Raw genomic sequence first — 23,365 nt, 5'->3', positions numbered from 1 at the left:
TTCTGATGGACTTTATTAGAGAAATTAAACCACAGCACCTAGATCTCCTTCTTTGAAAGGATGCAGTAGTCAACATTAGAATTAAAATAATTTTATTTCAATGTACATGAACAGAAATAAAATATAATTTTTTAAACTTAAAAAGATATATTGCTGGGCTGGCCCAATCACAAGTGTTTTCTACCACAAGGCAGCAAGACTGGCTAGACCCACTTCACTGCTTTTTGAACAAACTGGATTCAAAGTACCACCTCAAAAGGGTCCTTCAGCACAAAGCAAACATTTTTTTTGAAAATGAAAAGAAAACTCATCAACTATTCACCTAGCCAGGAATTTTACACTGTGTCCAAGGAAGATCTCTCTTAAAAATTCTGTCCATTACTGAAGAACAGCACACAGTATGCGGCACTATATCTAAACTTAACAATCAAGGTTTCTCCCAAATACTTTTCTCTATTCTACTCTCTTGTACAAAGCATCTGCTATAAAATCCACACATTCACAACCACAGAATGATACAAACCCGTGAACAAGGCTCTTTTCAATATGCTTGCTGCTTTGTGCTATTACCTGCTGTATCAGCTCTGGCATGCAGCATTCATAGATGGTAAAAGGGCATTTCTCTTGGCCATCTATTTCAGAATTCACAGAAGTTATGAGTGTTTTTACAACTTATAGTGCAATGCAGTTAATTTATTCAATGGCATGATATGGCACCATAAGATAAGCAATTATTTGTTAAAATGCACAATTTCTTTGCTAACAATTTTGTGGTGCTTTACTGACAATGTAAGCAATAATAAATTTTAAAAGACAACTGGAAGAGGAACTGATGGAGAACAATTTTTTTAAGTGTCTGTTACCTCCTTTAATAAAGAAAAACAGAAAAAAAACCCATCAGATTTTATGAAAACAATAGGAAGTAGTTCCTCACACAACCCAGTTAAACTATGGCCTCCTTGTCACATGATGTGGATGCCTGGATACTATGAGGATTTAAAGAGATTTTTTCTTCATTATTTTAAGCAGCAAATGCTCCCAGATAGGGCATTCCCCAAGCTACAGATTGCTTAAAGTAGGTTGTGGGGAAGCATTGCTATCTGGTCACCCTGTCTCCATTCTTCCTTGTGCATCTCCTTTCAGCCACTGAGACCGGATCCTGGGCCAGAGGGACCTTCGGTCTGACTTCATACAGCTGTTTCTAAGTTACTTCACAACATTTCATAAACTTATACTTAAGACAAAGGGCTTAAGTTCATCATTTGCCATGTTGCTTAGTTAAAAGGACTAAGATTTTAAAATTACAAATGACTTCTAAAACAGGAAAAAAAAATACTTAAGCTTTTTTCTGCTATGACTCAGTTGTATAAAACTGTATAGAAAAATGAGAATTATATGCAGATGTAATGAAAAGCAGTAAGCTTTATAAAAAACATTCTTAGAAATGTACCACGCATAAACAAAAGATGATTTACAAATATATTTAGTGGCTCTTCTAGTCATCATCAGAATCTGAATCATATATCTTTCCTCTGATGGTCTTCTTGTCCACCTTTGTAAAGCTTGTTCCATATTTCTTTTGACTTTGAAAAGGTGGGTCCATCAAGTTTCCACTACAGAAAAAGGGTAAGACAAGTTGATTAGTTATATTCATACAGACAGTAAGCATCATCTCTAATGACCTGTTTCTCCAGAAAAACACATTCTAAGAGAACAATGCCTACTTGCTACAGCCACCCTAAGCAGCACTGTGGTGTTGCTTGCATAGCACATCCTGGTCAAAATAGCCTAGATAACTGGAGTTAAGACAGCAGTGTGAAAGTAAACAGCACTGTCAGTGGAGCTGTAGAGAAAAACTGTCTGAAAAGGCTTTTCCTGGATACTGATCATGCTAAAGACAACCATTTGTCAAATTAAACTGTAACCAGGGAATTACAGAGAGACTTTTCAAAACTAGTGAGGAGCTACCAGTACAAAAGAAGCTAAAATGTTGCTAATGGGGACTTTGTTGTCAGAACTGGAGTTTGCCAGAAGTGCTATCTCTGCCTAGGCCAGACAGAGCATTTTCCCCACAGAACTGCACATCCACAGGACTATGGGGGAACTCAAACCTCAGAGTGCCCCCATGATCCTGCAGGGGCTCTCTCACCAGCATGTGTGTCCCTGGGAATGGACCCGTGTTTCCTGTTAGGAACAGCAAGTTTTCACATAAAGCTGGAGCACTTGCTTCTCTTCCAGCAGGACTGCGCAAGAAGGGGAATCCCCTCTGGCTGCTCAATAAAGGGTGTGCCCTGCTTTTGCTCACATGACCTGTGAGGGGTTTGCATCCAAGTGTCAGCACATCCAATCAATCAGTGAGTGATTACAACAATTACAACATTCTGGAATTAGCTGTAAAGGTGTATTTAGAAAATTGTAGTTCTTTACAAAATGTTAATGCTATTTTGCTGATATTAATCCCCAATATACAGTTCACTGATCACAGTTTCATTACATATGTCAACATACCACTTGAATACTGATTTTGGGCAAATACTCTGACCTGAAGAGTTTTTCCCTTAAAAAAAAGTATGCCCTTTTACCATCTGCTATTCCACATGTTGAAGGAAAAGAACTATTTCTAAGCTCTGAAGAGGCCTATTTTCAAGAACTCCAGAGAGACTATTTTCAGAACAGTGTGGAAATGTGGCTCTCATTGCAAAGCCAGGGTCTGCCAAAACGAAGGAAGAACAAAATTCCCCCACTCCATGAGGAGCTAAGAACAAATACACAGTACTAGGAGAGTCAAGTAGAAGTAAAATTATGCTATAAGCCAGTGCATTAATGTTTAGCAAATTCAGCGGTGCTTGATACAACTCCAGTGAAGGATTTTTCCCAGGTTGCTGTCTAGAATATTTGCTTTTTACTAAACTGGAAAAAATCAGTTGTTTTAAAATTATTAATTTCAGTCATTTCACCCAAAGTTCAACAGTTACTAAGCCAAATTGAGTACTAGTTTATTTAGCTTTAAGATACAATACTTGCCAGAGTTTTAGCTCATTAGACATTTAAATAAATTCAGATAATGAAATTTAAAATTACAAAAGCACTAAAGACATTCAAAACAATATAGCAAAATTAACCTAAAAAGAGAGATGACGTTTGAGCCACATCGGAAAGGAAAGCAGAATTTTGGTAAATAATTCTTCTGTAAAGCTAGCCCTATTGTGGTGGCAGATAAGGTCTACTGCCTTTTGTTCTGTACTCTTTAGCAAGGTATTTATAATGATTATATTGTACTGTTACTTAATTTTTTTACACTTATTCAAATCATTTTCCATTTTCAGCACTGTTTGTTGAAGAAAAAGGTATATTAATGTATGTAATACTGACTCTGATGCAGTTTAAGGAAGACTTGCTGAGTTTTCTCTGAAGTGGATTAAAAATGCTCAGACTTCACTGCATTGCAACTGTGACATGAAGCATCTACAGATGCTATAGACTTACATTAGATGCATGATTCTGAAGCCATTTCAGAGCATCACTGCGACTCTATACACCTTATGACAAGAACTGGGTTTATTTTTATTACTCTACAAAAACAACAACTCAATGCTCATTACAATGTCTCAATACTTCGCCAGAGAGATTCTCTTCTTTCCCTTGATGAAGCACACAGATTAAGTAACCAGATTAAACTCTTACATGTTTTTTATAGTGTACAACACATTGAAGTTACAACCTTTCAGATTCTCCCATCTGCAAGCTCATTCTCTTTGTATTTTATCTGAAAAGAAAACAATCACAAAACACTTAATTACCTGTAATTAATTACGTCTGCACAGCCTAATCTCCATTCTAAGGTTTCTGTAGTGAAGTCATCAGTGTTACCAAGGTCAGTAAAGCCCACAATGTAGTCTTGTGTTTTTCCATCTTTTATTAGTGCTAGAGTGGGAATTACTTTGATGCGCAATCTCTCGCACAAGAAAGGAGATTTTTCAGCATTTAATTTCAAGAATTTTGTCTCGATGTGCTTTTTTGCCAATACAGTCAAATGTTTGTCCATTATTTGGCACCTGTGGAAAATTAACCCGAAATATATAGTGTTAAAATGAATAAGCTGAAGAATATGCATTTGAGAGAAAGTTTAAAAGGAGCAATAAAGAGCTAATTCTATCATGTTACTACTTAGATGTGACCTTTGTAATTGAGAATTTAGTTTCAAGATAAACTATGTTTCAGAGGGAGCTGGATTTAATGACTAATAGTGGAACAGCCTGGAGCACCTCTGCTGTACTATTATACCATCCCTTTCTCTAATTTCTTCCTAATTACTTTCCATACACCTGGAAACCTTGCTCTCATTTCTTGAGGCCTGCACTTACTGATGACATTTCTTTCTCTTGTTCCAGTTCTAGCTTCACTGCCTGTCAACTGGAAAAATTTCTCTATAGAAGATTTCTTCAGAGAAGTACTCTCAATGGGTTACAGTGTTTTGGATTTTTGCAGTCACTACCTTCACAGCTGAGATACAGCAACTCAGTGTAAGTGGAAAAAAAAAAGCAATTTGCACAGACTGCTTTGCACATTAGTGCTAAAGGCAAAAATACTCTGCTTCTCTATTGCCATGGAATAGGAGTGAGCATACAGTTACTGTTTCTCAGCTATGGGGCAGTGATGTGAACTGCTCAAAATACTTGTCTGATCACAGAGATTTGTGACTTGTCACCTGCAATCTCAGCTTTCTGGGTTGTCTTTAAGTGGTTTGGCAAGAACTGCATAAACTCTGTGATGTGACTGTCCTTAAACTCAAGAGGAGAGCTGGACAGATCAAAAAGCTGGACTGACAAAGATGAAAGCAGCTTGATACAGGGGTTGGTAAACCAAACACAAGAGCTTCAACCTGTTTGTCAGCATGACACACGTTAAAAAGCACTTTCTCAAAGTTCCTTCTTTCCTGTCTGAGCCTACAGACCTCACTGATTCAGGAAACAAGAACCCAAACCTGCCCATAGTTACTACTATATTTGCAGTGACAGCCTTTCACTCTTGAGTAAAAGCTAGCCAAAAAGAACTGCTTTAAACACTTGGGAAATGTAGGACACAGATACCTCACTGCAAAATCCTCACTGACCTCTTTCAATTTCTCACATGGAGGCTGCTTCTATAAGCTAGGGAGAACATAACATCTTTGGGGGGGGAAAAAAACCCCAAGAACCAAAACCAGGACAACTGGCTGGCTCCTCTTTCAATAAACTACTCTACTTTGCAACTGCATTGTGACAGAACACATTGATTGAGAGAGACACAGTGATGAACAGCCTACAATCCAGAACTTCTGAAATTCTCCCAAGGAAGTGGGACATCTTAGTTTGGGTTCCTATTCTGAGTCAGCACATATTCTCAGATCTAGGTGTCTCACACTCTAAAAACAGAATCACAAAGGCACAGGCACAAAGGGAAAGCAGCTGCAACTGATCCTTCCATTCCAAAGTAAAAAGTTAAATTTTCAAGATGCCTAGACAAGATTTTGGTTATATTTTTTTTCTGTTAAAGAGAATAACTCTTTCTAGAATAATAGATGGAATAGAGCTGTCTTTTTTAAATGCTGCTCTTGTATGGTCTACATTTACAGACCCGGCTGTCTCAAACGAAATCAATAATGAAACACAGCAGTCTCTCAAATACTGCCAAAGAGGTTATACACCTATGTTCTAATCAACTATCCATATAGCAGAGTATTAATTGTTGTCAAATCATGTTCAGATTAACTGTAGTGAAAAAATACATTTTAAAAAAGCAAATGTCTTGAAAAGTGACTGAGATTTATAATAAAGCAACATGAATACTTCTAAAAATGCCTGTTCATGAGTGGGATTTAAAAGAAAAAAAAAACCACATCTGTTTTTGTAGACATCTTTAAACAAAAGGTTTTTTCAGCACAGCTTATTTACTATACCTGAACGTTGTATCTCTATAGAAATGGCAAACCACATTTTTACTTTCTTTGACTTCCTGGAAGAAGTCTCTCTCGCTTGGGATTTCTCTGTATTCTCCATGTCCTTTTGAAAGCCACTCCTTTTGGAAAACATAAAAGCAAATAATTAGTATGGAGGTTGTTTGTCTATCTATTGTGCAAACTCTACAGCTTTTAGAAAATGGAAGAGGGGACCTGCAGTGAAAACTCACTTCATGCAGTAGTGGAGAAACAAATTACTTCTTCCCCTTTAGTTTTATTTTGAAAATACACAGATAAGGCCACTTAGCTTATTTGGAAATACAAATCTTATACAGAGCTACATAAAATTCTGCAATGCAGCCTCTCAGTAAGACAAGACTAGTTCAAAGAATTCAACAAAAACTCTTAGCATTTGAAAATGTTTTTGTACACTCAAAGAACTCGTCTTAAACTTAGTCAAATACATTTATTTTAATTTTTTACTCTACGAAAAAAGTCAGTGAGAAAAAAAGCCTACTAACTCAAGTGCAATAGATGATGTTTACCTATCAAATATACACTGATGGGATCTTAACATGAACCAGGCTCACATAAAATCATTCAGAAAACACATGTGCACCATTAGTCATAACATCAATTGAGAAACAGAATGCCAAAGCTAAAACTTAGAGGGAACTTCAAAAACTGTCTGATTAAGTGTGCAAATACAGTTTCCAAAAAGCTAATCCTCCACATTTTTGACAAACACACTTAAGAAAAAAATCCACAGCCTCCGCACTATTAAAAGTTCATTGCAGTGTATTTAAACAGACTAATCTAAATGATTAAATGTAGTGCAGTATGACAAAATTTGACAAAAACCTTCATTTTTGAATGGGGGAAAAAATATAGATAAATCACTGTTCGTAATCTTACAGTTTTGTCTTACGAAGGTGAAAGAAAAAAAAAGGTTTCCAAGCAAACCAAAGATATCCTGTAAGCTAAATTAAGATAGAACAAAGAATCTCCTGAATACTGTATACATTAAAAATTCATGGAAGTATGAGCATATGAAGAAGTCATCATGCTGCAAATCAAGAACTCACTTTTCCCTCAACAGTGATTATGCATTAATTTCCCTCTCCACAAATTTATTCCAAAATAGTGTGACAGCAAACTCCTTTTACTGAGCAGTATCCTACTTCACATTTGCATTTGAAAGTATGTGAAAACAGTGACTTAAGACCAAATGACATGAAAATGTTTTTGCATGAGATCTATCACATATTCACATCCAAGGACATGTGAATAAAGTTATGACTTCTGAAAAAGGAAAACACTAGAATCAAATATAAATTCAACTTCTGAAGACAAGCAAATAGCGTGCCACTTTCTCCACTTCCGTGTTTACAGAGCCAAAGCTACCGGTGCTGCCTGTCCCCCAGCATCCCAGCCATGCCATGACATTTTCCATTTCCAAGTCTGGCATCAGCTTTTAAGGACTTCATCACAGCCAGGCATCTCCTTTCAGCCAAGTCACTTTCCCTACACCACAATCAATTTCTTGTTTAGGTTAGCTCAGATGGAACAAGCTGAGAAACCTACAGCTTTCCTACTTAGAATTCAGGTCTCGCACCATATGTTACCAAAATTATGGTGTAAACTACTGTTCAGAAAGAGCTCAGAGGGAGCATAAAGACCACCTCATTTGACAGGAGGTGTCAGGTTCCAAGGGAGAACTTCCTTCCTGTAAGAAGAAATGAGCAGTCATACAACGGCAACATTTCATTGGCTTAGAAGGAGTGTGACAAATGACTCTAGCCTAGGAACAAGAGAAAATCCTGTTTCACTCTTCTACAAAATACCTTAACAGCAGTGCACATATCACATGTAGCAACAGTCCAGAAGCTTCAGAAGAAAGACACTTCAAAAGGAGCCTAAAGCCTTATGGCTAGGTTGTCCAAAAGACTTGTGCTTCCAAATAGCAATGTTAAGTGAACAAGGACACACTCAAATCTCTGTATGAGACTTGTTATCCTACCCTTATTGTAACAATCACAGAGGTGCTTCTCTCCTGTTAAAACACAAAGCACGCACACATGGACAGACACTTACTTGCCTGGATCATTTAAAATTAATAAGCATAGAAAGGAGAGAAAGAGGGAAAAATCCACAAAACCAACCAGACAACCCTAGAACAGTTCACATATACAATTTCCCAAGGGTTTCCAAAAAGTCTGTTACTAGTCTCTACACATGAAGAGTCTGTACTACAGAAATTACTTGTTTCTGCTGCTGGCTCTTTTTTAGGGCCTCAAGCCTCCTCTGTTTAAGGCGTTCCAATTCATCTTCATCCATTTGGTCCAGCTTCTGTATTTCAGCATCCAGATGTTCTTCCACAACCTTGGTGGTCTGAAGTATTTCATTCTCCAGAACTTTTTGAAGGATATCAACAGAGGTATCAGCAGCCATCTTTAGCTGGAAAGTGGTCTCTTCAGAGCTGTGGAAACAGTGATACAAGGAATTAACATTTACACAAACACTTAATTAAAACTCTGATCACTCTTTGCTTACAGTTCACACTACAGAAAAACAAAGTGCTCTGCTATTTGAAAACAGGAGTAGTTAGCAGATAGTTCTTTGCTGCAACCCACTTTGGAAAATACTTTCATCCTGAATACAGATGGTGAAGATACAAGTCAAGTCCTATTACTTCAGCCCCAAAAGCAGCTACTGAAAGCACATGGGAACCTAAAACTGCTTGTTAATATAAAGAAGAAAAATTCACCAGTTCCAAAAGGATGCTCATCCTGAGCCAGATGTACCTACTTTAACAAATATTCTGAAACAAGAAGATTCAGTCGGAAAGCTTCAAGCTGCTGGAAGGAGGTATGTCTCAGAATAAGACAAGCAATATGTATGTATGTAAGTATGTAAGTTTGTGGCAGCAGTTTAAATGCAATTACTTTAAGTCCCTCAGACACATTAACATATTTAAATCTGAATTAACACTCCTCAGCTACAAGAAAGACAAGGTGCTCAACTGCAAATGCTCTAGGCCAATACTGTTTTAATTAGTTCCAGAAAATTGTTATTGCAAACAGCACCCTATGGCAGCCAGCAAGAGGATTTAAAAGCCACTACCTAATTGCTGTGTGAAGAAATACAGACAAAATAATTTTCTGTAAAGTTCTCCCTGTCCAAACACATCAAAAGACACAAAACACTAACGAGAGTGCACGAAGAGCTGTGACAACACAATCGACTGCTCTCCCCAATAAACTTACACTGCAGAAAATTCTCAGTGCAGTGACTGAGAGTTTTGAAACAGTGACAATGCACAGTCACCCTACTCAGACAACCTTCTGACCACGGATCTGGCGTACTGAATTTGGGTTCCAGGGTACTCTCTTGGCCGTATTTCAAAGCAGGCGAACTGCCAGCTGCACTGGCTCTGTCAACACCTTGCATACGCAGGCATGAGAAACATTTTAAGTAACGACGGGAAAAGTACCCAGATCACGGCAGCAGTCGAGGGGTACCGCAGCACCAGCAGTGCCCAGCCCGCTGCCACACGTGTCACCGCCACACTCCCTCTTCCCAACGCTGCTAACCACAGTCTGTTTGTCCTCCCCCTTTCTTGTGTTTCCAGAGGGAACACGAACCTTGCCGGCAAGGATCAGAGACCAGCAGGTCCCCCAGGCGACAGAGAGACCCTGCTCAGCTGGGGCAAGGGGAGGCTCGTCCTCCGAGCTAACAGGAAGGAAAACAGGACCAACCCCCGCCAGTCCCCACTGCAATCCGAGCTGCCCAGCAGTCTCCCGGCTCCCAAGTCGCGGAACCCCGCAGGCCAAGAGGCTTCTTCTACGCAGCCGTGAGCCTCGGCACCACCGGCGGGGACGCGCTCGGCCGAGAAGGGGCGCCGGGGTCCCGGACGAGGGAGGCGGCACACGGCGCGGACACTGCGCAGGCGCCGCGCGCCTCCCTCCGCGGAGTCGCTACACACAACGCCACAGACAACCCACCCACCCGGCTCAAGACGGGCTTCCCAGGGGCGCCGCACCGCCCGCCCTGCCCCAGGCGCGGTGCTGCTGGTGTCGCCGCCCGCGGCCGCAGCCGCAACCCCGACCCCAACCCCGACCCGGTCCCGGCACCCGCCGCTCACCCTCCGCTTCCTCGCGCGCCGGCCGCGCCCCTCCGCCGCTATCGCGAGAGTCACCGCGGGGCGGACCGCGCGCTCGTGGAACGCCCCCCAACCGCGATGATTGGCCGGGAAAGCGGGCGCGCGTCCCTGCGGGAGGCCGCGCGCGCACCCGCGGAACTACCCCCGACGCGCTGACTGGCTGCGGACCCGAGGGCCCGCGCGCCCCGTGCCGGGTGCGTGCATCCGTGCGTATGTGCGTGCGTGCGTGCGTGTGAGTGTGTGTAGGCCGCACCTGCGGGAGGGAGCCGCGGACTAGGAGCCCGCCTTAGGCGGCCGCCCCACACTCTTCACCGTCGCAGCTCCGCCCCGAGCCGTCCCCGCCTCCGCCAGCACCCGCCTGCTGGAGCGCCGCGGTTTCCTATCGCGCCGTGCCTGCGAGGGACGGGGCTCGGCCGAGAGGGGCGGGGCAGGGCACGCCCTCTGCTTCCAAGTCACTTTCCCGTCTCGTAGGCGGCTCTGGTGGCTGTGGAGGGGATGGTGGCAGCCCCCGCCGCCTCCGCTGCTCTTTGGGGGATTCCTGCTCGGGGCTGGGCGTGAGGCTGAGGCCGGCCCCGGCGGGGGTGTGGCGGTCGGGAGCGGCGGGGCCGGGCCCCGGAGCGATGGCGTGAGGTAAGTCACGCTGCGGGAGCCGTGCAGCTCCGGCGGGCTCGTTGAGAACCGGCTGTGATGCAGCAGCTGCGGCTCGCTGTCTCTTTCTTCTTCCTCTAAGTGCGGTAGACGATCCACTGATATAAGAAATGGGATATTAAAGCGCGTTGTTGTTGTTTTTTGGGTTTGTTTTGTTTGTTTGTTTGTTTTTTAAAGCAAGCAAAAGGAACAAAAAAAGAAAAAAGAAAAAAACCAAACAAAATCCAACACATGTGTTCTGCTTTCTTATTTCTTGGAAATCTGTCTTCCCGGTATCGAAGTGCTCTCACGGAGAAGGCGTGGTGGGAAGATAAACTCGGCCTTATCTGCAGACAGCTGGGCTTGGGTGGGAAAGACTGATAAGGAGCTACAGCTGTATAAAGGCAGAGGGAAGTAAGAAGTCAGCGTGATAGGGAGTGAAACCGTATGGAGGTGGTGATCCTGAGGCTGAAAGGTGTAGAGAACGGTGGGCCTTGTGATGACAACGGAACACGTGCAGCTCTCAAAACCTTTCAAATAAATACATAAAATGATGTCTGTGCCGCTTGTGAACGTTGTGATTTCTGCTCCATCTTGCTTTGTTCTGGAGGAAGGTGGCCACAAGAAGGTGAGGTCGCACCTGGGAGTCCCTCCGCCCCGGTGCTTGCTGCCTCGCTTTGCTGTCTCTCTGAACCTCGGCCACCTCCTGCGCCGCAGCAGCAGGACCCGGGCTTTCCTGTGAGAGAGCGCAGCTGCGTCCGTGCTCGCTGGGCTCCTTGGAGGGCAGTGGGAGTGAAAGCTCTGTGCACTGAGAAAATCCGGGGAAAGGGAAGGAATTGCCGTACTTTGAATGTCTCCCATTCCTGAAGCTCCATTAGATCATTGCCGTAAACCCAGTGCTGCCTCCTAGGCGCCCCGGTTAGGAAAAGGCCAGTCACCTCAGGGTGGTACAGTTCTATTTACACTTCGCCTACAAGGTAGCCGGGGAGGTGCTGGGGATGGAGCGGCGGAGCCCCGTGAAGGGCTCGGGGCGGTGTCCTGTGCACGTCCCGCAGCAAAATTACTTCCTGGTCACTGCTGCCCTGCTCCATAAAACCTTCCCCCTTAGCCTCTCCATTCCCCCACTTTAACTTAGCTGTCCCATTTGTCTCCAGGTAAAACCTTTTCAAACGCGTTTATTTTGACTACCAGTCAGGTTTCATGGCCAAACGGGCCACAATCGTGCCGGCAAGTCCTGCGGCCCCTGGGAAGGAAGGAGGGCTGGGGAGAAACTACAGACTGGGGGCCTCATCTAGACATTTTCCGGGGCTTCCTGAAGACCTGGAGGGAAACGACAAGATTCGGGGAGTCACTTATACATTTTCCGGGGGCTGTCCGAGATGCAAACGGAGGCGAGCAAAGCCGGTTTCACAGAGCCGCTCGGTCTCTCTGGAGCGCCCGAGCGCACCTGGGAGCGGGCCCGTTTCCCCCTCCGACCGACAGGGGGCGCTCGCGCGCGGAGGCTCGCGGCGGGGGCGGGGCCGGGGGCGGAGCGGGCGCGTGCGCGGCGCGCGGCGGTGCCATATGCGCGGGGCGGCGCGCGGGGCGGCGCGCGGTCAGCGCTGAGGGGTTGCGCGCCGGTGCCGCCGCCATGGGCAAGAAACAGAAGAACCGGAGCGAGGAGAGGTGAGGGATACGGGCAAACCCCCTCCCGCTCCCCCGTCCCGCCGCAGAGACCCCCGGGCCGGGACGCCCGCGGCGGCGTGACACGGCCCACACGGCGCTGAGTCAGGCGCCGGGCCCGGCCGGGGCTCGCGGCCTCATCGCAGGCGGGGCGCGCCAGGCCCGGCTCGGCCCGGCCGTGCGTGTGTTTGTCCGTGAAGGGACAGGCCGCTCGATTTCCAGCTGAAAAACAGCTGCTTAGTGCAATTGAGGTGATTCAAGTGTGGGTTTCTTAATTATTTTTTTATCTCTTGCTGGGAGTTGGTGCTATAGATCGTGCTGTGACACTGATATCTACATGTTTCGTCTGCTTGCTTAATAAATGCAAATGGTGGATATTTTAGTGATTGGAAGATAAGAGAGTAGCCTCTGTCGTTATGTTCGTATCGTCGTGGACAATACCCATCTGTGAACTTTTTTGTGTGGAAGAGTTTCCTATAAAGGCAGCTGTATTAACCATATGGAATGCTGACCGAATGATATTGTGTATATATACACTAGTAGGAGGGAATGTATTTTTACTTGTCACTATAAATTAACAATACAAAGAAACAATCAGTTTAAAGAGTGTTTTTAGTTTTTAATAGTGACAGGTAGTTAAATGAAAACTGATGTCTTGAAATGTGTATGAACTAGAAACTACAACTTTTTTCCTTGAGCCATTAAGTGTTTCTCCTCTGGAAGTTTTCCCCATGACAGCTGTGTCACAAAATACTATTTCACTTCTAATAACTTCTTATTACTTAGGCATGTATTGATCCTTACTTAAGGCTGTTACTTTTTGTTTCAGATTAAGGTATAAACTGTTTTGGTTTTGCCGATCCTTTCTGACTAATGAGTATTTTCTCAGTGAGGTATTTTCCTCATCTGGCTGTTTTTCCTGATTTCCTGTTTTGCCATGCCATGTGTGTTGCTTTTTAGTGTCATTATCAACTTGTTTCACGGGCTGTATTTCACAGGAATGTCTTGGGAGCAGCTCTGGTGAGGAGGTGAGTTGAGTGTGAAGAAGGAAGGGTTGGATATTTGTGCTCTAAAGGAAAGAAGACCTAGTGTATGTCTTCGTACGCAGTGTGGTAGATCCCAGATGCGTGAAAGAGCCTTCAGGTGTAAAAACTCTGGTTCTTGGGGCTGTTTCAGGGATAGCTGCTGGTGTGCAGGGAACACTTTGAGAGTCTTGGTGCCTGCTGGATACTTCATTCCCTCTGTGTATCTCAGCACATACTTCTGTAAATTACTGAGCACGGGCCTCTCTCGTGTGCTACACACAAAATGTCGTTTGTGTCTAAAAATGGAAGCATACCTTAAAGGAAAGGTCAAGAATTTCTTGTTAGAATATTTAAAATCTTGAGAACCTAATTGTTATTACATCAGATCTTAATGTTGCAAAAAAGAAGGAATAATAGTGCAGTTACAGTAATTATGCTCCCTGTTGCCAAGTCCTAAGGTCAGTGGTTTCATCCTGGTGCTGGTGGTGAGCTGCTGCAGGGAGCTGTCAGCATCAGGTGTCCTTCACTGGGTGCGTGTGATTGCTCATGGTTATGGTTTCATCTTCCTCGCTCTAGGATCCACTTGAGATCATTTTTATATGCTTGTTAATGTGACTTTGCTCTTCACTGATTATTCCATGAAGCTACCTCCATTGGTACCACCACAGTACATCCAAATAAGAGAAAGGCGCTGTGTATTAAATACTATTTCTTTCTTGTTTATTACCCCTAAAACCAATTTCGTTCAGGTCTGCGCTTCTTTTAGCCAGTGTCTCTCAAGTTGTGGGGTGTCCTTTGCCGAGTCTGTAGAGGCCATCTCTGTTTATCATCTATGCCTGTGCCCTGCTGTGTTCTGTCTCTTCCTTTCTCAAGGCCACTGCTCCCATACCGGGCCTGTATTTCTCTACACTACATTATTGTTGTGGACTTGTGAATATCTCATTCTGTGCAGTGACTATTTGTCACTGATTCTATTTGAAACTATGGTTGCAGTGTGCCCAGGTAAACAAAAGTAGAACCAATTAGGCATAGGCACCTGGTTAATTAGAGAAATTGCTGTCACAGCTAAATCAGGGAACAGTTGCAGGCAGGTCAGAAGTTCAGTCAAAGTAAGCTCTGATAGGCTTTAGTCCTGAGGTCTTGGAAATGCGGTGCCAAGCTTAGGAATTGCTCCTAGCAGTGACAGTACTGTGACAGGGCTAGCAGTTGTATGGGAGGGAGAGGGATGATGTGGAAGAAAAATACAGACAGGCATGTGTTTGAGAAAAGAGGACAAGATGGTTACACTGATGGTGTTTTATAGCAGGAGGTTTGAGGGATGGAAGTGAGGATGGACCTGGAAGGCCAGTGATGTTTTGGAACAGGTGTTACCTGCAGAGGTAACTTTCATTTACTGGTGGTCTTGGTTTTAGGTGATATCCTTGTGGATGTCAAGTTCCCCTGAGAGAGAGGATGCACTGCATGTTTGCATCTGTGCAATTTGGAGTTTTAAAATCCTCCATCAGTCTCCCCTCCATTTCTAGTTAAGTGAGAGAGGAATGGCACTGTGTAATCAAAGGCTTCCAGTTGGATTTGTTTGCTGCATCTTCATTTCTGTGCCATATAGTTCTGTGCTATTTATTCCCTCCTTTTCTTCTCTTTTCCCAACAGTTATGTTACAGGTACAGTTTCTTACATCCTTTTTGGCTCCAGCTCCCAAAGCATGTGGCAGCTCATGGGCACAACTTGTAGTGCAGAGGAAGCATGTGGGAAGGATGCAGGTGGTTATGTTTATGCTGTGAATATTTGTTTGAGAATTGATGTGGTGACAGGAAGGAGATTCTCTGCTCAACACACTAAGACAAATTATGTAAGGTACAAGTAATCTTTACTCTTTCTCCCCTCACCTCCATAGCTTTGACTTCTTCAGTGGAGTATCCTCCTCCCCTGTTTCCACTGACTACAGTAGCGGTTATATCAATGGGTTTTGATAAGTGTGCTGGGAAATGAGGCTCAGGATAAATTTTGTCCCTATGTAGTTATACCCTGTTTCTATAACAAGACTGTGAGTGAGATGATAGCTGTGATGAGCAAGAAGAGAATGAAAATGCAAGACTGTAGCCTGTTATGAATACATATTGTTACTTGAACACTACAAATCCGTGCATACTATACCAGCACCTCTGTTATGCCCTTCTGGAACTTAGTAATTTTTGCTGCTTGATTGCTGTGCATCTGCCAGTGAAGAACATATTTATCTAGAATGGTCAGATATATGGTCACTTTGTAGTGTGTTAGGTGCTCTGTGAAGGTGGAGAGTGTCTTCGGTCAAAAAAGCTCCTAAGCTGTAGGAAGTTGTTTTAATTGTTTCCTCTTTAGAATTTTTGTGTTTGTGCTGATCACTGATTTTCAAATGAAATTTTATAGCATATATTTCAATAAAAAGATGAGATATCCAAGTTTTCAAGCTTTCCTAATTGAAGAGCACGTGCTCTGATGTATAGTCTAGCTCCTTTCGGGAGGAGTGTTATGCTTTGGTTCTTTGATATGGTTGTAATGGTAGAAGGTACATCAAGGTTCTATCCTTGGTTCTGTCTATCCTCCTGTCTTTGGAATTTAGTTAGGAAATTTTTTTTAATGTGTGTGAAGAAAGGCTATTTTAAACTATAGGACTCTGCTTTGAATCTGAACCTCAAATTACTGCTGTAGGCTTCCTAGTGAGTGTGCTTTGTAGTCTGTGTTACAGATTATTGCTTGCATAGAATATGGCTCTTTGAAAGTGTTAGCTTTTCATGTGTTTTTCTCTTCTCCCAGCTTTAAGTCACCTTCTTTTTCTCTTAATAGTTTACCTTAGTTTCCAGTAGGTAGTATTTAGCTGTGTTTATTCTTCTGCCCTTTAATAATGTGACCTGTTGCCTAGGCATTCCACTCTGATCATTCATGTTTATTGCTTTAGAAATTACAGGTGCTGCAGCCAAGAGTGAATACTGATGCTAAAATAAGACAGACAGTGCTCTTACTGATGCTGTGTATTGCTTTCTGTCTGGTATTGTCAACTAGTCAGTCTCTTTGGTTCCTTTTCTATTAGTGTGTTAAGTAAAATCTCAGGGCTGTGTAGGAAAGTTCTGTGAAGGTTAGAACGTAGTTTGGAAACATTCTGTACACCAGAGTATTGTTGTAACTTATCTGGTTCTCAAAAATATTTCCACAAGCAAAGCTTTCTGTAACTCCATCAAGGAGAACAGCTGATAAACCCTTGAAATGCCTGTTTTTCAAATCTCATCTGGAAGATGGAAGATTTTGTACTGAAAGATGGAGTAATATAATGCAAAATAAATTCATCATTACAGAAATTTGTTGTCCTGTTCTATGCAAATTTATATTTCTATTCCCCCCAAGCCTATAGTTTTTAACACAGGCATTTCATATTTACAAGAAAACCGTATATACTTGTTGGATTTTATTTTAAAGCAAAGCATCATTGTAAAAAGTCTGTAAGGATCATGAAATATTTGTGGTAAGGGCAGCATAAACCAAAAAACACTGTATTACACTAGGGATATTGTAAGAAGCAGCTTTTCTTGTGGAAATCTTTATTCTTTTCATTATGTTCATGATGGAATCTAAATCTCATGTATAACTACTATTTATGAAAAGTATGAAAATAGTACATTGGAAGCCATCAGGAATTGCAGAATTAGTTGTTTCAGTTCTCTGAAGACTTCTGAAAGCCTGAAAAATGTTTCTTTCAATACATGCTGTAAGATGAAGTGTTGATTTTAATTACAGCTAATGTAGGGGGACATCGTTTGCTCTTTGGGATTATAAGCAATATAAAGTGTAGTTCTGAAGTTGTTTTAAGTGGTGTTTTTGTGATGTATTTTGATTTTATACAGTGAGATGTGTAGGATATGGAAGTTGTGAAATACTGAACTTGGTGGTAGTTTCTGTTGTCTTTGCACTTTTCTTAAACAAAAAAAACCCCAAAAGAACTTGTTCAGGGAAGATTGGAAGCTTAGTTTCTTAGTGTTTCATATTCCATGCTTTTAGTCATCATTATATATTTTGAGTATAAACACATAAACTGAACTATGAAGAGCTGCTTTATTCCAGAGAGACTTGTTGCCAGCTGCTAGCCACAACATAAGCTTTTTATCTTGAAGTTTTGCTATATCTTTGTTTAAATGGAAATTTTAGGTTGTGGGGTTGTGGTGTGTGGTTGAATGTTCTTTTTTTTGTTGTTGTTTTTTTTTTTTTGTTTTTTTTAATCTGGGTTTTATAAAGGAGACTTCTTATTTTTCTAGAATCTGTGTGGGTTAAAGGTGTAGTCCTCTTTTTTTCAGGTTTTGCTTAGCTGATAGCTATGCCACTCTTTTTCCCCAGCCAAACTTGTAAGAGAGGGCATGACTCTTTAATAATGAAATCATTGTTTGGGGAGCTTGAATGAAAAGCAATTATCCTTTTAGTCAGATTTTACTTCCTTGCTCTCTCATGTAATTAGGTAACTTCACCAGCTTCCTTCATCTATGAAAAATCACAAGGTGTAGTTTCATGTAAAACTCAGTTCAGTTGAGCTACTGGACAGTTCAAACCCTGTGGTGTTACTCTTGCTGTCCCCAGCTGCACCTGCTTCTGTTGCAGTGCATTCAGTGCTTATGGGCCCACAGTTCAAATCAGGTGTGTGTTTTCATCAGCTGCCCAAAACGGGTTTTCTGCATGGACTTGTGGCCACAGGATTGCCTGAGCCTGATGAGAGGGGAAGTGTAGCTGGGAATGGGCAAGGAAGTCAGTTCTTCCCTCCGTTGCACCCTAGTGGAAAAGGCAAGAGGAGGGTGCCCTATTTCTAGGGCTGTGGTTTTATTTTTCTTCTTTATGCACTCTCAGCAGCAGTGGGTTGCAGCTGGTGCTCATGTGGACACTCCTTAATTTTCTGGGCTGAGAAAGGAGCACAGTTCATTCTTTTCTGAATTTCGAACTGTCTCATATGTTATATGTAAATTAAATATTTTCAGTGGAGGAAAAGACAAAACCAAAAAAAATGAAGCTTGTGGTGTTGATGTACGTTGATAGGCCAAAATGAGAAAAAGGCCAGGGCTTTGTTTTCATGTTTTGAATAGTCTTGCTGAGCCAGCAGATGTCTGCATTTTTCATTTCATAACCCACTTAAAGAACAAGTTGGTGATGTGGGGTTTTGAACAACTAAATGATTACTTCCATAGTGGCTTATGTTTTGACACAGTTTAGACCAGTTGCTGTAGAAGAACTTCAAATGGCATTCTGTCTTTAAAACAATATCAATACTACAGATGAAAACAACTACAAGTATGTCATTTAGCGTTGGTAACTTGCTGGTTTTGGATAATCTTGTGTTTATAAATGCATCTTATTAAAGAGTGTACAGTTCACATATGTGGAGGATGGTTAAGGAAACAATGATAAAAGTCTGTCTAGAGCTATTAGTTTTACTTGGTCTGAAACTACTGCAAAACCAAACACATGGAAAGAGATGGTTCAGCTTCTCTTCAGTCTTTTTGAAGGTCAAGGACTTCTTTTTCTTAAGCAAACAAAATTACTTAATGACAGTGATGTTCCTTTGAAGGTAGTTAGAAGAGCTGGTGTCATGTAACTGATGAAATACCTCCAAGGTTGCCTCAGCAAAAATGAACTTCTGATTATGCAGGAATGTGGGCAGTGAGTTCCCAGTGATGCAACTTTCTTGCTGTGTCAACTTGCTGACTCTTCTGCCTCTTTCACACTAAAGTTTAGTTTCTTTGTTTCAGTCTGTTTTTAATTGTACAGCTTTTTCTTACATTTCAACTTCATCTTAACAGAGGCAGCTGAAAACCTAAGTGAAAGATTTTTAGTGTGATTTGAATTAGCATGTTAACTGTAAGATGAAGGCAAGCACAAGTAAGCCTGTTTGTGTCGCTCAGTGCAGTAGATCAAAAAGTTCTTGTAATTTGTTAGTCTGTGGGTACACTTCAGCTTTGGTTTCAGCAGGAAAGTGTTATCGACTTTGTTTGCAAAGCTGGAAGTTGGATTTACAGTAGTTTGGGGCTTGTCTCATTTCAAGCTGAATTTTTCCATTTAATTTCAGCAGTTACATTTACTTACTTTCAATAGAGTCAAATTGATATGAGTGAGGGCAACTCAGCTCCTTTGTATAATCCTGTTGCTTCACTCTTTCAGTTCATGAATGGATTAGTAGCTTTTTTTGCCCTTTATCTCACTGCTGCCTAGTCAGGATGCCATCTCTGTCACATGTAGCTGCACGGTGCCTGTTTATAATGAAGTTTTTCCTCTGTGTTTGGGGAGATGTATTGTAGGTACTGTAATAAGTGTACTGGAAGTCACAACTGTGTGTGGTCTTAAGAACTGTTTGCTGGTGGTCTTGCTAATATAACGAGCTTGTCTCTTATTAGAGAGTCTGTGAAATGCTCTTGGTCAGTTGGCTTTCCTTCACTAGAACTGGCATGGAAAGCTGGAGGATCTTGTTTGGCAAGGAAGGGCAATTATGCATTTTAGCTGCAGAAGTTCACTGCGCAAAGATAAATGATAAAAGCTTATTAACTCTTATTTCAGTAGCTGTAGTACTGTCTTCCTGCATTTGGCTTTGTTTTCCTGGGCAGTGCCGAGGAAGTCTTTCAGATTTCCATGCCTAGATTTGTCTGTTCCAGAGATTATGTTGCAGACAGTATCTGTCCTTAGTATGGCAGGTTCATACTATGAAAATCTCTTAATGATGAATGTATTAACTCTGTCAGTACTTAAAGTAAGTTTTTAACCTTCCATGGAAGAGAGAAGTGATAAATAGTTAAAGTGTACTTGTAATTGTTCTGACATATTTTATTAGGGAGCATTGATTTTTTTATTTGTTATTTGAGAATTTTAAGTTTAAATCTTGAATGGAGCATTACAGCTTCTGTTCCGGTGAGTGGTGCACTGATGAACACCTGATATTATAGACTAAAAGAAATTGTGGAACTTCAGAATTTAAAAATAAATCTTGCTAATTGTGAACAAGTATTAGAAACAGTGAACTTCACTGTGTGAGGGGTTTTTGTAAGCAAAAATGGGAAAGCATGCCTGTAAAAGACTTGAGTAAACCCTAGAATATGAAAACTAAGATTAATGTGAATTTCAGTGTCTGTAAATCAGAGTTTGTGTTAGGGTCAGCTCTGGTATCCAGATGGCTTCCACAGGGAATTTCTAGGTTCTGGCTGTTGCAGGCCATTGCATCAGAAAAAGAACTTGATCCAAAACTGTGCTTGTTTCTCATGTAAAAAAAACCCCAAACATCCCCTCAAATAAAATAAGCCAAACACCTTAAGGTGTTTTTAATGTTTTTTGGCAGATACAATGTATTCGTTGAGGGGATGATTTGTTTGTTTTAAGCTGTGTTTCTAATCTTCAATACTGTTTCCTTGCTGTAGCAGCAAGAGAAACACGGCAGAGGTTTTTTTTCCTACAGACTCTGCATCTATCAGTCACAAGATTTTTTTTTTTTCCCTTTTCTGACTCAATAGCTTGCAACTGTGTGGGATCTTATAAATAGCAGAGCTACTGGATGTCTTTGTACATCTGACTGAGCAGCGGTAGGTGACAACTCTTTTATTTCCTAGCTGTTTTAATCTTCACACTGAAAGACATTTCATACTTTCTCTTATAGGCAGGATTTGGAATCGTAGCTTTTATTTATTGTTGCGCATTCTTGTTTAACATGCAACATGAGCAACTTAGGTTGTGTTTTGGGTATCAATTTCTGTTACTGGCCTGATTTGATGCTTTGTTTTTTCTGTTGCCCATGTCTGTCTTAAAAATCTCCAAACACTTACTCGGGCTTACTTGGGATGGTCTGGATATATTTGATCCTGGTTTAGTACAGAATGTTGTGTTAGCACAGCATTTAACTTGTGACCCTATGAATATTCAGGAATCTATCTTCAAATGGCTTCTCCCATGTAATACAGAGGTTTTCATTAGTCTGTGCAGACAACTTGTACTAAAACCCTTTTGGGAAACAGTTGAGTTCATAATGTAATTTTTAGGGCATTAAGGTAAATATTTTTTCAATATAAAGTATGTAAATGTTTCTCTGTGCTATTTTAAAAATGCATTACTGTAATCCTGCTTAAATGGCAAAAGACAGTGAAATTGTGTAGAGAAAATGTTGAGCACTTTTTCTTTTTGATGTAATTCTAAAAAAAAATACTTTGAGACATGAAATGTAGTGATCTCTGTGTACGTGTTACTGATTACTGCACTCTCCTTTAATGAATCTCACATGTCTTTTACCACTGTAGAGTTTTGCCCTATCTTAGGCACAGACCTCTGTGGAAAAATATCTGTAGCCATTTTTTTTGAAAACCGCTTGTTTAGGTTTGAGTGAAGTAAACACACCTAATTCCTGCTGTAATTTAATGCATTGAAACACTGCTTTAGCAATATCAAAACTCGTTTTATATCTGTCAGCAAAAACAGAGGCTGGAATCAAAGTATGTGAATAACAGAGGTGGCTTAGGCTTCACCTGTGAAACAAAGACAAAGGAAAATCAGGGAAATAACTCTTCTGCAGTGCAGTAGCACTTTGTTTTCCAGACCTCCTTTAGCCCTTTGTGTTGGGGAAATGTGAGGGGTTTTTTTAGTGCAAAGCATTATGAGCTTGAATGGTCTAAGGTAGTGAGGCTGTGAAATCTGTTTATAAAGTCTTCATGCAAAAGCAGTTTGAGGTTAAAATTGAAAACCACGTGAGCATTCTGGTTCTTTCAGGTTCCTGTATCAGGCCCTCTTAGGGTTGGACCCTAGTAAAGGCTCAATGGAGACCTTGGGAGATCTTGGAGAAGGAGGTTCCTGAAAGAATGTTTGGATTTCTGAAATATGTGTAGGGAGACTATTTAAAAGCCTTTACAATAAAGAGTTCCATGGTATAGCTAATAATGCCTATGGATGCTAACTATGAAGCAGGGAGCACAGTGCCTGTGGAATATCAGGCCACATAACTTTCTCAGTCTTGCCTGAGAAAGTGGCCTGGGAAATCATAAAGAAGAATAAAAATAATCCTCAGAGGTAGAAAACAGCCTTGCAGGTGCTGTTTGTCAGTTCCTTGTTTTCTTGCAAGAGAAGGTTGGTGGTGTACCCCACTGACCAATGATGGTGAGTTTACTAACCAATAAGAGTTTTACTTTTCTGTACTTTCACGTATCAGTCTATAAAAGAAGATCTGAGGTAATAAACCTTAGGAGGAAGAACTCTTCTGTTCATCTCACAAGAGAGTCTGTGTTGTTCTCACTGTTCCCAATAGTGCGACAAATGCCCATAGGAGATGTGATACATGTTACATAGTTAAGTGTAGTGAGTTCCTTATAAAAAGGAGTAAGACCTTCCCAGGAGTGGGAGGAGCACCTTCTTAATTTTTTCAACTCTCTTATGAAATCCTAGTGGAATATTATTAGTTTTAAAATGTAAGGAAATTCAAGATCAGTATGGGAATAAACTTGTAGTAATGGAAGCTAGTTTGAATTCCTTGACTTTCCAATGATAATTTTGCTTGTCAGTTCTTATATAGCAGTATATATAATTGTGTGCAGCCTTAATTTCACTTCTTACTTCATTGAGGCTCAAATATTTGAAGCTTGCTCTGTCACTTCCTAGTAAGTGGAAATGTAGTGGAAAGTATAGAGGTTATTTTGAGTGGTTTGTTTGTTTGGGTGTTGTTTTTTGTCAGAAACCATTGACTATTTTTTCAGAAACTAAACAATGAAAGCCAAGTTCAAAAAGACTTTTGTATTGATGCCGCTATTGTGACAGCTGGACAATCTTTATTATTATTATTCATAAAGTGTTCTTGCTGGTGGGTGTTAAAGCTTAATGTCTGCTAAATAGTTTTTTTCAGTGTTAGAGATTTTTTTTTTCCCCCCTAAAGAAGTTTTCTTCTTCAAAGATCAATTGAAGTGAGTTGATATAACATCAAAT

At 41.4% G+C, this 23,365-nt stretch overlaps 2 protein-coding genes across 5 annotated transcripts in view; one reads left to right on the top strand and one right to left on the bottom strand.

The window, feature by feature from the left end:
* Nucleotides 1-75: 75 nt before the first annotated feature.
* Nucleotides 76-10,347, bottom strand: TXNDC9 (thioredoxin domain containing 9). Its single transcript, XM_058860192.1, has 5 exons — nt 10,083-10,347; nt 8,201-8,417; nt 5,939-6,057; nt 3,801-4,055; nt 76-1,613 (listed from the first exon to the last, which is right to left on the bottom strand). Exons 2-5 carry the CDS (start codon nt 8,387-8,389, stop codon nt 1,496-1,498), a joined length of 681 nt encoding a protein of 226 aa, XP_058716175.1. The 5' UTR covers nt 8,390-8,417; nt 10,083-10,347; the 3' UTR covers nt 76-1,495.
* Nucleotides 10,348-10,353: 6 nt separating this feature from the next.
* Nucleotides 10,354-23,365, top strand: part of EIF5B (eukaryotic translation initiation factor 5B) — a 37,783-nt gene continuing 24,771 nt past the window's right edge. The window contains exons 1-2 of one of the 4 annotated variants that reach the window (XM_058860156.1): nt 10,354-10,730; nt 11,030-11,355. Coding sequence is in view for 1 of the 4 variants with exons in the window: in XM_058860137.1 (XP_058716120.1) it covers nt 12,358-12,392 (35 nt within the window). In the remaining 3 variants the exon portion in view is untranslated. Of the gene's footprint in view, nt 10,731-10,925; nt 11,356-12,240; nt 12,393-12,451; nt 12,641-23,365 lie in introns of those variants that run through there. The other 3 variants (XM_058860147.1, XM_058860137.1, XM_058860164.1) reach the window with 3 other exon arrangements.

The sequence above is a fragment of the Poecile atricapillus genome, chromosome 1 (genome assembly GCF_030490865.1).
Source record: "Poecile atricapillus isolate bPoeAtr1 chromosome 1, bPoeAtr1.hap1, whole genome shotgun sequence".
Classification (NCBI taxonomy): Eukaryota; Metazoa; Chordata; class Aves; order Passeriformes; family Paridae; genus Poecile; species Poecile atricapillus.
This window is presented reverse-complemented; position numbering and strand designations above follow the sequence as displayed.

Excerpts from the sequence above, each read along its gene's own strand:
- TXNDC9 (XM_058860192.1), bottom strand. The coding sequence starts at position 8,389 with ATGGCTGCTGATACCTCTGTTGATATCCTTCAAAAAGTTCTGGAGAAT. Across the intron at positions 6,058-8,200 it reads AGAGCCAGCAGCAGAAACAA|GAGTGGCTTTCAAAAGGACA; the intron begins GTAATTTCTGTA and ends GTTTTCCAAAAG. Across the intron at positions 1,614-3,800 it reads GCAGACGTAATTAATTACAG|TGGAAACTTGATGGACCCAC; the intron begins GTAATTAAGTGT and ends CTTTTTCTGTAG.